At 42.1% G+C, this 16,894-nt stretch overlaps 1 protein-coding gene across 1 annotated transcript in view; it reads right to left on the bottom strand.

Moving 5' to 3' along the window:
* Positions 1-16,894, bottom strand: part of LOC137327530 (tyrosine-protein kinase BTK-like) — a 384,163-nt gene that overhangs the window by 197,420 nt on the left and 169,849 nt on the right. The window contains exon 4 of the mRNA XM_067993431.1: positions 16,323-16,377. Within this exon, the coding sequence (XP_067849532.1) occupies positions 16,323-16,377 (55 nt within the window). The remainder of the gene's footprint in view (positions 1-16,322; positions 16,378-16,894) is intronic.

The following is a 16,894-nucleotide window of genomic DNA, read 5'->3' as shown; positions in this document are numbered from 1 at the left end:
GTGTTAGAACACTGTGTACTGTCGTGGGTTTGAACACTGTGTACTGCAGTGTGTTTGAACACTGTGTACTGTAGTGTGTTTGAACACTGTGTACTGAAGTGGGTTTGAACACTGTGTACTGTAGTGGGTTTGAACACTGTGTGCTGTAGTGGCTTTGAACACTGTGTATTGTAGTGTGTTAGAACACTGTGTACTGTAGTGGGTTTGAACACTGTGTACTGCAGTGTGTTAGAACACTGTGTACTGTAGTGTGTTAGAACACTGTGTACTGTAGTGGGTTAGAACACTGTGTACTGTAGTGGGTTAGAACACTGTGTATTGTAGTGTGTTAGAACACTGTGTACTGTAGTGGGTTTGAACACTGTGTACTGTAGTGGGTTTGAACACTGTGTATTGTAGTGTGTTAGAACACTGTGTACTGTAGTGGGTTTGAACACTGTGTACTGTAGTGGGTTAGAACACTGTGCACTGTAGTGTGTTAGAACACTGTGTACTGTAGTGGGTTTGAACACTGTGTACTGTAGTGGGTTTGAACACTGTTTACTGTAGTGGGTTTGAACACTGTGTACTCTAGTGTGTTAGAACACTCTGTACTGTAGTGGGTTAGAACACTGTGTACTGTAGTGGGTTTGAACACTGTGTACTGTAGTGGGTTAGAACACTGTGTACTGTAGTGGGTTAGAACACTGTGTACTGTAGTGTGTTAGAACACTGTGTACTGTAGTGGGTTAGAACACTGTGTGCTGTAGTGTGTTAGAACATTGTGTACTGTAGTGTGTTAGAACACTGTGTACTGTAGTGGGTTTGAACACTGTTTACTGTAGTGGGTTTGAACACTGTGTACTCTAGTGTGTTAGAACACTCTGTACTGTAGTGTGTTAGAACACTGTGTACTGTAGTGTGTTAGAACACTGTGTACTGTAGTGGGTTAGAACACTGTGTACTGTAGTGGGTTAGAACACTGTGTACTGTAGTGGGTTAGAACACTGTGTACTGTAGTGTGTTAGAACATTGTGTACTGTAGTGGGTTAGAACACTGTGTACTGTAGTGGCTTTGAACACTGTGTACTGTAGTGTGTTAGAACACTGTGTACTGTAGTGGCTTTGAACACTGTGTACTGTAGTGTGTTAGAACACTGTGTACTGTAGTGGGTTAGAACACTGTGTACTGTAGTGGGTTAGAACACTGTGTACTGTAGTGTGTTTGAACACTGTGTACTGTAGTGGGTTAGAACACTGTGTACTGTAGTGGGTTTGAACACTCTGTACTGTAGTGTGTTAGAACACTGTGTACTGTAGTGTGTTAGAACACTCTGTACTGCAGTGGGTTTGAACACTGTGTACTGAAGTGTGTTAGAACACTGTGTACTGTAGTGTGTTAGGACATTGTTTACTGCAGTGGGTTTGAACACTGTGTACTGTAGTGTGTTAGAACACTGTGTACTGTTGTGGGTTAGAACACTGTGTACTGTAGTGGGTTTGAACACTGTGTACTGTAGTGTGTTAGAACACTGTGTACTGTAGTGGGTTAGAACACTGTGTACTGTAGTGTGTTAGAACACTGTGTACTGTAGTGTGTTTGAACACTGTATACTGTAGTGGGTTAGAACACTGTATACTGTAGTGGGTTAGAACACTGTGTACTGTAGTGTGTTCGAACACTGTATACTGTAGTGGGTTAGAACACTGTGTACTGTAGTGGGTTAGAACACTGTATACTGTAGTGTGTTAGAACACTGTGTACTGTAGTGTGTTCGAACACTGTATACTGTAGTGTGTTAGAACACTGTATACTGTAGTGGGTTGGAACACTGTATACTGTAGTGGGTTTGAACACTGTGTACTGTAGTGTGTTAGAACACTGTGTACTGTAGTGGGTTAGAACACAGTGTACTGTAGTGGCTTTGAACACTGTGTACTGTAGTGGGTTAGAACACTGTGTACTGTAGTGTGTTAGAACACTGTGTATTGTAGTGTGTTAGAACACTGTGTACTGTAGTGGGTTAGAACACTGTGTACTGTAGTGGGTTAGAACACTGTGTACTGTAGTGTGTTAGAACACTGTGTACTGTAGTGTGTTAGAACACTGTGTATTGTAGTGTGTTAGAACACTGTGTATTGTAGTGGGTTAGAACACTGTGTACTGTAGTGGGTTAGAACACTGTGTATTGTAGTGTGTTAGAACACTGTGTACTGTAGTGGGTTAGAACACTGTGTACTGTAGTGGGTTAGAACACTGTGTACTGTAGTGTGTTAGAACACTGTGTACTGTAGTGGGTTAGAACACTGTGTATTGTAGTGTGTTAGAACACTGTGTACTGTAGTGTGTTAGAACACTGTGTACTGTAGTGTGTTAGAACACTGTGTATTGTAGTGTGTTAGAACACTGTGTACTGTAGTGGGTTAGAACACTGTGTACTGTAGTGGGTTAGAACACTGTGTACTGTAGTGTGTTAGAACACTGTGTACTGTAGTGGGTTAGAACACTGTGTATTGTAGTGTGTTAGAACACTGTGTACTGTAGTGGGTTAGAACACTGTGTACTGCAGTGGGTTAGAACACTGTGTACTGTAGTGGGTTTGAACACTGTGTACTGTCGTGGGTTAGAACACTGTGTACTGTAGTGTGTTAGAACACTGTGTATTGTAGTGTGTTAGAACACCGTGTACTGTAGTGGGTTAGAACACTGTGTACTGTAGTGGGTTTGAACACTGTGTACCGTAGTGGGTTAGAACACTGTGTACTGTAGTGGGTTAGAACACTGTATACTGTAGTGTGTTCGAACATTGTGTACTGTAGTGGGTTAGAACACTGTGTACTGTAGTGGGTTAGAACACTGTGTACTGTAGTGGGTTTGAACACTGTGTACTGTAGTGTGTTCGAACATTGTGTACTGCAGTGGGTTTGAACACTGTGTGCTGTAGTGTGTTAGAACACTGTGTACTGTAGTGTGTTCGAACATTGTGTACTGTAGTGGGTTAGAACACTGTGTACTGTAGTGTGTTAGAACACTATGTACTGCAGTGTGTTAGAACACTGTGTACTGTAGTGTGTTAGAACACTGTGTACTGTAGTGTGTTAGAACACTGTGTACTGTAGTGTGTTAGAACACTGTGTACTGTGGTGTGTTAGAACATTGTGTACTGCAGTGGGTTTGAACACTGTGTACTGTGGTGTGTTAGAACATTGTGTACTGCAGTGGGTTTGAACACTGTGTACTGTAGTGTGTTAGAACACTGTGTACTGTCGTGTGTTAGAACACTGTGTACTGTAGTGTGTTTGAACACTGTGTGCTGTAGTGTGTTAGAACACTGTGTACTGTAGTGTGTTAGAACACAGTGTACTGTAGTGTGTTAGAACACTGTGTACTGTAGTGTGTTAGAACATTGTGTACTGTAGTGTGTTAGAACATTGTGTACTGTAGTGTGTTAGAACATTGTGTACTGTAGTGTGTTAGAACAATGTGTACTGCAGTGGGTTTGAACACTGTGTACTATAGTGTGTTAGAACACTGTGTACTGTAGTGTGTTAGAACACTGTGTACTGCAGTGGGTTTGAACACTGTGTACTGTAGTGTGTTAGAACACTGTGTACTGTAGTGTGTTAGAACACTGTGTGCTGTAGTGTGTTAGAACACTGTGTACTGTAGTGTGTTAGAACACTGTGTACTGCAGTGGGTTTGAACACTGTGTACTGTAGTGTGTTAGAACACTGTGTACTGTAGTGTGTTAGAACACTGTGTGCTGTAGTGTGTTAGAACACTGTGTACTGTGGTGTGTTAGAACATTGTGCACTGCAGTGGGTTTGAACACTGTGTACTGTGGTGTGTTAGAACATTGTGTACTGCAGTGGGTTTGAACACTGTGTACTGTAGTGGGTTAGAACACTGTGTACTGTAGTGTGTTAGAACACTGTGTACTGTAGTGGGTTTGAACACTGTGTACTGTAGTGTGTTAGAACACTGTGTACTGTAGTGGGTTTGAACACTGTGTACTGTAGTGGGTTTGAACACTGTGTATTGTAGTGTGTTAGAACACTGTGTACTGTAGTGGGTTTGAACACTGTGTACTGTAGTGTGTTAGAACACTGTGCACTGTAGTGTGTTAGAACACTGTGTACTGTAGTGGGTTTGAACACTGTGTACTGTAGTGTGTTAGAACACTGTGTCCTGTAGTGGGTTAGAACACTGTGTACTGTAGTGGGTTAGAACACTGTGCACTGTAGTGTGTTAGAACACTGTGTACTGTAGTGGGTTTGAACACTGTGTACTGTAGTGGGTTTGAACACTGTTTACTGTAGTGGGTTTGAACACTGTGTACTCTAGTGTGTTAGAACACTCTGTACTGTAGTGGGTTAGAACACTGTGTACTGTAGTGGGTTTGAACACTGTGTACTGTAGTGGGTTAGAACACTGTGTACTGTAGTGGGTTAGAACACTGTGTACTGTAGTGTGTTAGAACACTGTGTACTGTAGTGGGTTAGAACACTGTGTGCTGTAGTGTGTTAGAACATTGTGTACTGTAGTGGGTTAGAACACTGTGTACTGTAGTGGGTTAGAACACTGTGTACTGTAGTGTGTTAGAACACTGTGTACTGTAGTGGGTTTGAACACTGTGTACTGTAGTGGGTTTGAACACTGTGTACTGCAGTGTGTTAGAACACTGTGTACTGTAGTGGGTTAGAACACTGTGTACTGTAGTGGGTTAGAACACTGTGTACTGTAGTGTGTTAGAACACTGTGTATTGTAGTGTGTTAGAACACTGTGTACTGTAGTGGGTTAGAACACTCTGTACTGTAGTGTGTTAGAACACTCTGTACTGCAGTGGGTTTGAACACTGTGTACTGTAGTGGGTTAGAACACTGTGTACTGTAGTGTGTTACAACACTGTGTACTGTAGTGGGTTAGAACACTGTGTACTGTAGTGTGTTTGAACACTGTGTACTGTAGTGTGTTTGAACACTGTGTACTGTAGTGGGTTAGAACACTGTGTACTGTAGTGTGTTTGAACACTGTGTACTGTAGTGGGTTTGAACACTGTGTACTGTAGTGTGTTAGAACACTCTGTACTGCAGTGGGTTTGAACACTGTGTACTGAAGTGTGTTAGAACACTGTGTACTGTAGTGTGTTAGAACACTGTGTACTGTAGTGGGTTAGAACACTGTGTACTGTTGTGGGTTAGAACACTGTGTACTGTAGTGGGTTTGAACACTGTGTACTGTGGTGTGTTAGAACACTGTGTACTGTTGTGGGTTAGAACACTGTGTACTGTAGTGTGTTAGAACACTGTGTACTGTAGTGGGTTTGAACACTCTGTACTGTAGTGTGTTAGAACACTCTGTACTGTAGTGTGTTAGAACACTGTGTACTGTAGTGTGTTAGAACACTGTGTACTGTAGTGGGTTTGAACACTGTGTACTGTAGTGTGTTAGAACACTGTGTACTGTAGTGTGTTAGAACACTGTGTACTGTAGTGGGTTTGAACACTGTGTACTGAAGTGTGTTAGAACACTGTGTACTGTCGTGGGTTTGAACACTGTGTACTGAAGTGTGTTAGAACACTGTGTACTGTAGTGGGTTAGAACACTGTGTACTGTAGTGTGTTAGAACACTGTGTACTGTAGTGGGTTAGAACACTCTGTACTGTAGTGGGTTTGAACACTCTGTACTGTAGTGTGTTAGAACACTGTGTACTGTAGTGTGTTAGAACAGTGTGTACTGTAGTGGGTTTGAACACTGTGTACTGTAGTGGGTTTGAACACTGTGTACTGTAGTGGGTTTGAACACTGTGTACTGAAGTGTGTTTGAACACTGTGTACTGTAGTGGGTTAGAACACTGTGTACTGTAGTGTGTTAGAACACTGTGTACTGTAGTGTGTTAGAACACTGTGTCCTGTAGTGTGTTAGAACACTGTGTGCTGTAGTGGGTTTGAACACTCTGTACTGTAGTGTGTTAGAACACTGTGTACTGTAGTGGGTTAGAACACTGTGTACTGTAGTGTGTTAGAACACTGTGTACTGTAGTGGGTTAGAACACTGTGTACTGTAGTGTGTTAGAACACTGTGTACTGTATTGTGTTAGAACACTGTGTACTGTAGTGTGTTTGAACACTGTGTACTGTAGTGGGTTTGAACACTCTGTACTGTAGTGTGTTAATACACTGTGTATTGTAGTGGGTTAGAACACTGTGTACTGCAGTGTGTTAGAACACTGTGTACTGTAGTGGGTTAGAACACTGTGTACTGTAGTGCATTTGAACACTGTGTACTGTAGTGTGTTAGAACACTGTGTACTGTAGTGTGTTAGAACACTGTGTACTGTAGTGGGTTTGAACACTGTGTGTACTGTAGTGTGTTAGAACACTGTGTACTGTAGTGGGTTAGAACACTGTGTACTGTAGTGGGTTTGAACACTGTGTACTGTAGTGTGTTAGAACACTGTGTACTGTAGTGTGTTAGAACACTGTGTACTGTAGTGGGTTAGAACACTGTGTACTGTAGTGGGTTAGAACACTGTGTACTGTAGTGTGTTAGAACACTGTGTACTGTAGTGGGTTAGAACACTGTGTACTGTAGTGTGTTAGAACACTGTGTATTGTCGTGTGTTTGAACACTGTGTACTGTAGTGTGTTAGAACACTGTGTATTGTAGTGTGTTTGAACACTGTGCACTGTAGTGTGTTAGAACACTGTGTACTGTAGTGGGTTAGAACACTGTGTACTGTAGTGTGTTTGAACACTGTGTACTGTAGTGGGTTTGAACACTGTGTATTGTAGTGTGTTAGAACACTGTGTACTGTAGTGGGTTTGAACACTGTGTACTGTAGTGTGTTGGAACACTGTGTACTGTAGTGGGTTTGAACACTTGTATTGTAGTGTGTTTGAACACTGTGTACTGTAGTGTGTTAGAACATTGTGTACTGTAGTGGGTTCGAACACTGTGTACTGTAGTGTGTTAGAACACTGTGTATTGTAGTGTGTTTGAACACTGTGTACTGTAGTGTGTTAGAACACTGTGTACTGTAGTGGGTTAGAACACTGTGTACTGTAGTGTGTTTGAACACTGTGTACTGTAGTGGGTTTGAACATTGTGTATTGTAGTGTGTTAGAACACTGTGTACTGTAGTGGGTTTGAACACTGTGTACTGTAGTGTGTTGGAACACTGTGTACTGTAGTGTGTTCGAACACTGTGTACTGTAGTGTGTTAGAACACTGTGTACTGTAGTGGGTTTGAACACTGTGTGCTGTAGTGTGTTAGAACACTGTGTACTGTAGTGGGTTAGAACACTGTGTATTGTAGTGTGTTAGAACACTGTGTACTGTAGTGGGTTTGAACACTGTGTATTCTAGTGGGTTTGAACACTGTGTGCTGTAGTGGGTTTGAACACTGTGTACTGTAGTGGGTTTGAACACTGTGTACTGTAGTGTGTTAGAACACTGTGTACTGTAGTGTGTTAGAACACTGTGTACTGTAGTGGGTTTGAACACTGTGTGCTGTAGTGGGTTTGAACACTGTGTACTGTAGTGTGTTAGAACACTGTGTGCTGCAGTGCGTTCGAACACTGTGTACTGTAGTGTGTTAGAACACTGTGTATTGTAGTGTGTTAGAACACTGTGTACTGTAGTGGGTTTGAACACTGTGTACTGTAGTGGGTTTGAACACTGTGTATTGTAGTGTGTTAGAACACTGTGTACTGTAGTGGGTTTGAGCACAGTGTACTGTGGTGTGTTAGAACACTGTGTACTGTAGTGTGTTAGAACACTGTGTATTGTAGTGTGTTAGAACACTGTGCACTGTAGTGGGTTTGAACACTGTGTACTGTAGTGTGTTAGAACACTGCGTACTGTAGTGGGTTAGAACACTGTGTACTGTAGTGGGTTTGAACACTGTGTACTGTAGTGGGTTTGAACACTGTGTACTGTAGTGGGTTAGAACACTGTGTACTGTAGTGCGTTAGAACACTGTGCACTGTAGTGTGTTAGAACACTGTGTACTGTAGTGTGTTAGAACACTGTGTACTGTAGTGGGTTAGAACACTGTGCACTGTAGTGTGGTAGAACACTGTGTACTGTAGTGGGTTAGAACACTGTGTACTGTAGTGGGTTAGAACATTGTGTACTGTAGTGGGTTTGAACACTGTGTATTGTAGTGGGTTAGAACACTGTGTACTGTAGTGTGTTAGAACACTGTGTACTGTAGTGTGTTAGAACACTGTGTACTGTAGTGTGTTAGAACACTGTGTACTGTAGTGTGTTAGAACACTGTGTACTGTAGTGTGTTAGAACACTGTGTACTGTAGTGTGTTAGAACACTGTGTACTGTAGTGGGTTGGAACACTGTGTACTGTAGTGGGTTTGAACACTGTGTATTGTAGTGGGTTAGAACACTGTGTACTGTAGTGTGTTAGAACACTGTGTACTGTAGTGTGTTAGAACACTGTGCATTGTAGTGTGTTAGAACACTGTGTACTGTAGTGGGTTAGAACACTGTGTACTGTAGTGTGTTCGAACACTGTGTACTGTAGTGGGTTATATCACTGTGTATTGTAGTGTGTTAGAACACTGTATACTGTAGTGGGTGAGAACACTGTGTACTGTAGTGTTTTCGAACACTATATACTGTAGTGGGTTAGAACACTGTGTACTGTAGTGTGTTCGAACACTGTGTACTGTAGTGTGTTAGAACACTGTGTACTGTAGTGTGTTAGAACACTGTGTACTGTCGTGGGTTAGAACACTGTGTACTGTAGTGGGTGAGAACACTGTGTACTGTAGTGGGTTAGAACACTGTGTACTGTAGTGTGTTAGAACACTGTGTACTGTAGTGGGTTTGAACACTGTGTACTGTAGTGTGTTAGAACACTGTGTACTGTAGTGTGTTAGAACACTGTGTACTGTAGTGGGTTTGAACACTGTGTACTGTAGTGGGTTAGAACACTGTGTACTGTAGTGTGTTAGAACACTGTGTACTGTAGTGGGTTTGAACACTGTGTACTGTAGTGGGTTAGAACACTGTGTACTGTAGTGGGTTTGAACACTGTGTACTGTAGTGGGTTAGAACACTGTGTACTGTAGTGGGTTAGAACACTGTGTCCTGTAGTGGGTTTGAACACTTGTATTGTAGTGTGTTTGAACACTGTGTACTGTAGTGTGTTAGAACATTGTGTACTGTAGTGGGTTTGAACACTGTGTACTGTAGTGTGTTAGAACACTGTGTATTGTAGTGTGTTTGAACACTGTGTACAGTAGTGTGTTAGAACACTGTGTACTGTAGTGGGTTAGAACACTGTGTACTGTAGTGGGTTTGAACACTGTGTACTGTAGTGTGTTAGAACACTGTGTATTGTAGTGTGTTAGAACACTGTGCACTGTAGTGGGTTTGAACACTGTGTACTGTAGTGTGTTAGAACACTGTGTACTGTAGTGGGTTTGAACACTGTGTACTGTAGTGGGTTTGAACACTGTGTACTGTAGTGGGTTTGAACACTGTGTACTGTAGTGGGTTAGAATACTGTGTATTGTAGTTTGTTAGAACACTGTGCACTGTAGTGGGTTTGAACACTGTGTACTGTAGTGTGTTAGAACACTGTGTACTGTAGTGGGTTTGAACACTGTGTACTGTAGTGGGTTTGAACACTGTGTACTGTAGTGGGTTTGAACACTGTGTACTGTAGTGGGTTAGAACACTGTGTATTGTAGTGTGTTAGAACACTGTGCACTGTAGTGGGTTTGAACACTGTGTACTGTAGTGTGTTAGAACACTGTGTACTGTAGTGGGTTAGAACAATGTGTACTGTAGTGGGTTTGAACACTGTGTACTGTAGTGGGTTTGAACACTGTGTACTGTAGTGGGTTAGAACACTGTGTACTGTAGTGGGTTAGAACACTGTGTACTGTAGTGGGTTTGAACACTGTGTATTGTAGTGGGTTAGAACACTGTGTACTGTAGTGTGTTAGAACACTGTGTACTGTAGTGTGTTGGAACACTGTGTATTGTAGTGTGTTAGAACACTGTGTACTGTAGTGGGTTAGAACACTGTGTACTGTAGTGTGTTAGAACACTGTGTACTGTAGTGGGTTATATCACTGTGTACTGTAGTGGGTTAGAACACTGTGTACTGTAGTGTGTTAGAACACTCTGTATTGTAGTGTGTTAGAACACTGTGTACTGTAGTGTGTTAGAACACTGTGTACTGTAGTGGGTTATATCACTGTGTACTGTAGTGGGTTAGAACACTGTGTACTGTAGTGGGTTAGAACATTGTGTACTGTAGTGGGTTTGAACACTGTGTATTGTAGTGGGTTAGAACACTGTGTACTGTAGTGTGTTAGAACACTGTGTACTGTAGTGTGTTAGAACACTGTGTACTGTAGTGTGTTAGAACACTGTGTACTGTAGTGTGTTAGAACACTGTGTACTGTAGTGTGTTAGAACACTGTGTACTGTAGTGTGTTAGAACACTGTGTACTGTAGTGGGTTGGAACACTGTGTACTGTAGTGGGTTTGAACACTGTGTATTGTAGTGGGTTAGAACACTGTGTACTGTAGTGTGTTAGAACACTGTGTACTGTAGTGTGTTAGAACACTGTGCATTGTAGTGTGTTAGAACACTGTGTACTGTAGTGGGTTAGAACACTGTGTACTGTAGTGTGTTCGAACACTGTGTACTGTAGTGGGTTATATCACTGTGTATTGTAGTGTGTTAGAACACTGTATACTGTAGTGGGTGAGAACACTGTGTACTGTAGTGTTTTCGAACACTATATACTGTAGTGGGTTAGAACACTGTGTACTGTAGTGTGTTCGAACACTGTGTACTGTAGTGTGTTAGAACACTGTGTACTGTAGTGTGTTAGAACACTGTGTACTGTCGTGGGTTAGAACACTGTGTACTGTAGTGGGTGAGAACACTGTGTACTGTAGTGGGTTAGAACACTGTGTACTGTAGTGTGTTAGATCACTGTGTACTGTAGTGGGTTTGAACACTGTGTACTGTAGTGTGTTAGAACACTGTGTACTGTAGTGGGTTTGAACACTGTGTACTGTAGTGGGTTTGAACACTGTGTACTGTAGTGGGTTTGAACACTGTGTACTGTAGTGTGTTAGAACACTGTGTACTGTAGTGGGTTAGAACACTGTGTACTGTCGTGGGTTTGAACACTGTGTACTGTAGTGTGTTAGAACACTGTGTACTGTAGTGGGTTTGAACACTGTGTACTGTAGTGGGTTTGAACACTGTGTACTGTAGTGTGTTAGAACACTGTGTACTGTAGTGGGTTAGAACACTGTGTACTGTAGTGTGTTAGAACACTGTGTACTGTAGTGGGTTTGAACACTGTGTACTGTCGTGGGTTAGAACACTGTGTACTGTAGTGGGTTTGAACACTTGTATTGTAGTGTGTTTGAACACTGTGTACTGTAGTGTGTTAGAACATTGTGTAATGTAGTGGGTTCGAACACTGTGTACTGTAGTGTATTAGAACACTGTGTATTGTAGTGTGTTTGAACACTGTGTACAGTAGTGTGTTAGAACACTGTGTACTGTAGTGGGTTAGAACACTGTGTACTGTAGTGGGTTTGAACACTTTGTACTGTAGTGTGTTAGAACACTGTGTATTGTAGTGTGTTAGAACACTGTGCACTGTAGTGGGTTTGAACACTGTGTACTGTAGTGTGTTAGAACACTGTGTACTGTAGTGGGTTTGAACACTGTGTACTGTAGTGGGTTTGAACACTGTGTACTGTAGTGGGTTTGAACACTGTGTACTGTAGTGGGTTAGAATACTGTGTATTGTAGTTTGTTAGAACACTGTGCACTGTAGTGGGTTTGAACACTGTGTACTGTAGTGTGTTAGAACACTGTGTACTGTAGTGGGTTTGAACACTGTGTACTGTAGTGGGTTTGAACACTGTGTACTGTAGTGGGTTTGAACACTGTGTACTGTAGTGGGTTAGAACACTGTGTATTGTAGTGTGTTAGAACACTGTGCACTGTAGTGGGTTTGAACACTGTGTACTGTAGTGTGTTAGAACACTGTGTACTGTAGTGGGTTAGAACAATGTGTACTGTAGTGGGTTTGAACACTGTGTACTGTAGTGGGTTTGAACACTGTGTACTGTAGTGGGTTAGAACACTGTGTACTGTAGTGGGTTAGAACACTGTGTACTGTAGTGGGTTTGAACACTGTGTATTGTAGTGGGTTAGAACACTGTGTACTGTAGTGTGTTAGAACACTGTGTACTGTAGTGTGTTGGAACACTGTGTATTGTAGTGTGTTAGAACACTGTGTACTGTAGTGGGTTAGAACACTGTGTACTGTAGTGTGTTAGAACACTGTGTACTGTAGTGGGTTATATCACTGTGTACTGTAGTGGGTTAGAACACTGTGTACTGTAGTGTGTTAGAACACTCTGTATTGTAGTGTGTTAGAACACTGTGTACTGTAGTGTGTTAGAACACTGTGTACTGTAGTGGGTTATATCACTGTGTACTGTAGTGGGTTAGAACACTGTGTACTGTAGTGTGTTAGAACACTCTGTATTGTAGTGTGTTAGAACACTGTGTACTGTAGTGTGTTGGAACACTGTGTACTGTAGTGGGTTATATCACTGTGTACTGTAGTGGGTTTGAACACTGTGTACTGTAGTATGTTAGAACACTCTGTATTGTAGTGTGTTAGAACACTGTGTATTGTAGTGGGTTTGAACACTGTGTACTCTAGTATGTTAGAACACTGTGTATTGTAGTGGGTTAGAACACTGTGTACTGTAGTGTGTTCGAACACTGTATACTGTAGTGGGTTAGAACACTGTGTATTGTAGTGTGCTAGAACACTGTATACTGTAGTGGGTTAGAACACTGTGTACTGTAGTGTGTTAGAACACTGTATACTGTAGTGGGTTTGAACACTGTGTACTGTAGTGTGTTCGAACACTGTATAATGTAGTGGGTTAGAACACTGTGTACTGTAGTGGGTTAGAACACTGTGTACTGTAGTGGGTTTGAACACTGTGTACTGTAGTGTGTTCGAACACTGTATACTGTAGTGGGTTAGAACACTGTGTACTGTAGTGGGTTAGAACACTGTGTACTGTAGTGGGTTTGAACACTGTGTACTGTAGTGTGTTAGAACACTGTGTACTGTAGTGTGTTAGAACACTGTGTACTGTAGTGGGTTAGAACACTGTGTACTGTAGTGTGTTAGAACACTGTGTCCTGTAGTGGGTTAGAACACTGTGCACTGTAGTGGGTTGGAACACTGTGTACTGTAGTGGGTTTGAACACTGTGTATTGTAGTGGGTTAGAACACTGTGTACTGTAGTGTGTTAGAACACTGTGTACTGTAGTGTGTTGGAACACTGTGTATTGTAGTGTGTTAGAACACTGTGTACTGTAGTGGGTTAGAACACTGTGTACTGTAGTGTGTTAGAACACTGTGTACTGTAGTGGGTTATATCACTGTGTACTGTAGTGGGTTAGAACACTGTGTACTGTAGTGTGTTAGAACACTGTGTATTGTAGTGTGTTAGAACACTGTGTATTGTAGTGGGTTTGAACACTGTGTACTCTAGTATGTTAGAACACTGTGTATTGTAGTGGGTTAGAACACTGTGTACTGTAGTGTGTTCGAACACTGTATACTGTAGTGGGTTAGAACACTGTGTATTGTAGTGTGCTAGAACACTGTATACTGTAGTGGGTTAGAACACTGTGTACTGTAGTGTGTTCGAACACTGTATACTGTAGTGGGTGAGAACACTGTGTACTGTAGTGTGTTCGAACACTGTATACTGTAGTGGGTTAGAACACTGTGTACTGTAGTGTGTTCGAACACTGTATACTGTAGTGGGTTAGAACACTGTGTACTGTAGTGGGTTAGAACACTGTGTACTGTAGTGTGTTAGAACACTGTGTACTGTTGTGTGTTAGAACACTGTGTACTGTAGTGGGTTTGAACACTGTGTACTGAAGTGTGTTAGAACACTGTGTACTGTAGTGTGTTAGAACACTGTGTACTGTAGTGGGTTTGAACATGTGTACTGAAGTGTGTTAGAACACTGTGTACTGTAGTGGGTTAGAACACTGTGTACTGTAGTGTGTTAGAACACTCTGTACTGTAGTGGGTTTGAACACTCTGTACTGTAGTGTGTTAGAACACTGTGTACTGTAGTGTGTTAGAACACTGTGTACTGTAGTGGGTTTGAACACTGTGTACTGTAGTGTGTTAGAACATTGTGTACTGTAGTGTGTTAGAACACTGTGTACTGTAGTGGGTTTGAACACTGTGTACTGTAGTGGGTTTGAACACTGTGTACTGTAGTGGGTTAGAACACTGTGTACTGTGGTGTGTTAGAACATTGTGTACTGCAGTGGATTTGAACACTGTGTACTGTAGTGTGTTAGAACACTGTGTACTGTAGTGTGTTAGAACACTGTGTACTGTAGTGGGTTAGAACACTGTGTACTGTAGTGTGTTAGAACACTGTGTACTGCAGTGGGTTTGAACACTGTGTACTGTAGTGGGTTAGAACACTGTGTACTGTAGTGGGTTAGAACACTGTGTACTGTAGTGGGTTAGAACACTGTGTAATGTAGTGGGTTTGAACACTGTGTACTGTAGTGTGTTAGAACACTGTGTACTGTAGTGTGTTAGAACACTGTGTACTGTAGTGGGTTAGAACACTGTGTACTGTAGTGTGTTAGAACACTGTGTACTGTAGTGTGTTAGAACACTGTGTCCTGTGGTGTGTTAGAACATTGTGTACTGCAGTGGGTTTGAACACTGTGTGCTGTAGTGTGTTAGAACATTGTGTACTGTAGTGTGTTAGAACATTGTGTACTGTAGTGTGTTCGAACACTGTGTACTGTAGTGTGTTGGAACATTGTGTACTGTAGTGGGTTTGAACACTGTGTACTGTAGTGTGTTAGAACACTGTGTACTGTAGTGTGTTAGAACACTGTGTACTGTAGTGTGTTAGAACCCTGTGTACTGTAGTGTGTTAGAACACTGTGTACTGTAGTGGGTTAGAACACTGTGTACTGTAGTGTGTTAGAACACTGTGTACTGTAGTGTGTTGGAACATTGTGTACTGTAGTTGGTTTGAACACTGTGTACTGTAGTGTGTTAGAACACTGTGTACTGTAGTGTGTTCGAACACTGTGTACTGTAGTGTGTTGGAACATTGTGTACTGTAGTGGGTTAGAACACTGTGTACTGTAGTGGGTTAGAACACTGTGTACTGTAGTGTGTTAGAACACTGTGTACTGTAGTGTGTTAGAACATTGTGTACTGTAGTGTGTTCGAACACTGTGTACTGTAGTGTGTTGGAACATTGTGTACTGTAGTGGGTTAGAACACTGTGTACTGTAGTGTGTTAGAACATTGTGTACTGTAGTGTGTTAGAACACTGTGTACTGTAGTGTGTTAGAACATTGTGTACTGTAGTGTGTTCGAACACTGTGTACTGTAGTGTGTTGGAACATTGTGTACTGTAGTGGGTTTGAACACTGTGTACTGTAGTGTGTTAGAACACTGTGTACTGTAGTGTGTTAGAACACTGTGTACTGTAGTGTGTTAGAACCCTGTGTACTGTAGTGTGTTAGAACACTGTGTACTGTAGTGTGTTAGAACACTGTGTGCTGTAGTGTGTTAGAACACTGTGTACTGTAGTGTGTTGGAACATTGTGTCCTGTAGTGTGTTAGAACACTGTGTACTGTAGTGTGTTAGAACACTGTGTACTGTAGTGTGTTAGAACACTGTGTACTGTAGTGTGTTAGAACATTGTGTCCTGTCGTGGGTTTGAACACTGTGTACTGTAGTGGGTTTGAACACTGTGTACTGTAGTGGGTTTGAACACTGTGTACTGTAGTGGGTTAGAACACTGTGTCCTGTGGTGTGTTAGAACATTGTGTACTGTAGTGGGTTTGAACACTGTGTACTGTAGTGTGTTAGAACACTGTGTACTGTAGTGTGTTAGAACACTGTGTACTGTAGTGTGTTAGAACATTGTGTACTGCAGTGGGTTTGAACACTGTGTACTGTAGTGGGTTAGAACACTGTGTACTGTAGTGGGTTTGAACACTGTGTACTGTAGTGTGTTAGAACACTGTGTACTGTCGTGGGTTTGAACACTGTGTACTGTAGTGTGTTAGAACACTGTGTACTGTAGTGTGTTAGAACACTGTGTACTGTAGTGGGTTAGAACACTGTGTACTGTAGTGGGTTCAAACACTGTGTACTTTGGTCTGTGAGATTATAGTTTTTTTTGTTCTCATTAATTGTCTATAAAGAAACATTTGAACAATTTGAACTGGATTACCATTTGTGTTAGAAGCTGCTCTGCTTTGGCTCGTGTTATCGGCCCCGCATACCAGCTGAAACCAGAAATAAATACATATTGGTGACAATGAACTGAGTAAAATGAAGTACAACACTGTGCTCGAAAACCTTTCAATCAGTAACAAGGTTTGAGCTACTATCCTGGCTCTGCTGTTAAGACTAACAGCTCCTTCTGTGAGGCAGAGCGAGTCTGAAACATCGTGTCCCTCCTAGCCCTCAGGGTGGGGAAGGAGTGACAGACCCTGGATGTGTTTATTCCAATGCACAGGGACAGTTTCTGGAGCCTCCTCTCCCTCTTACTGACTGTCACAGCTCTCCAATCAGGGCACAATTACAGGGAGGGGGCCACTTTTCCAAGAAGAGCAGGGGAACTCTCCCTGGTGTCCTGGCCAAATATATCCCTCAACCAACATCACCAAAAACACATTATCTGGTCACTGGCCTTGATTTTAACTCCCACCCCCACCCCCCACAGGCAGGAAGGGTCAAGTGATGGGTTAAAATCCCGGGCGACAGCAATCCCGCCCCTAACCCTCTGTGTTCCCGGGAGCT

Source organism: Heptranchias perlo, chromosome 11, assembly GCF_035084215.1.
Source record: "Heptranchias perlo isolate sHepPer1 chromosome 11, sHepPer1.hap1, whole genome shotgun sequence".
In the NCBI taxonomy this organism is placed as follows: domain Eukaryota; kingdom Metazoa; phylum Chordata; class Chondrichthyes; order Hexanchiformes; family Hexanchidae; genus Heptranchias; species Heptranchias perlo.
The sequence above is the reverse complement of the archived record's forward strand: the minus strand, read 5'-3'. Positions and strand labels throughout refer to the sequence as shown.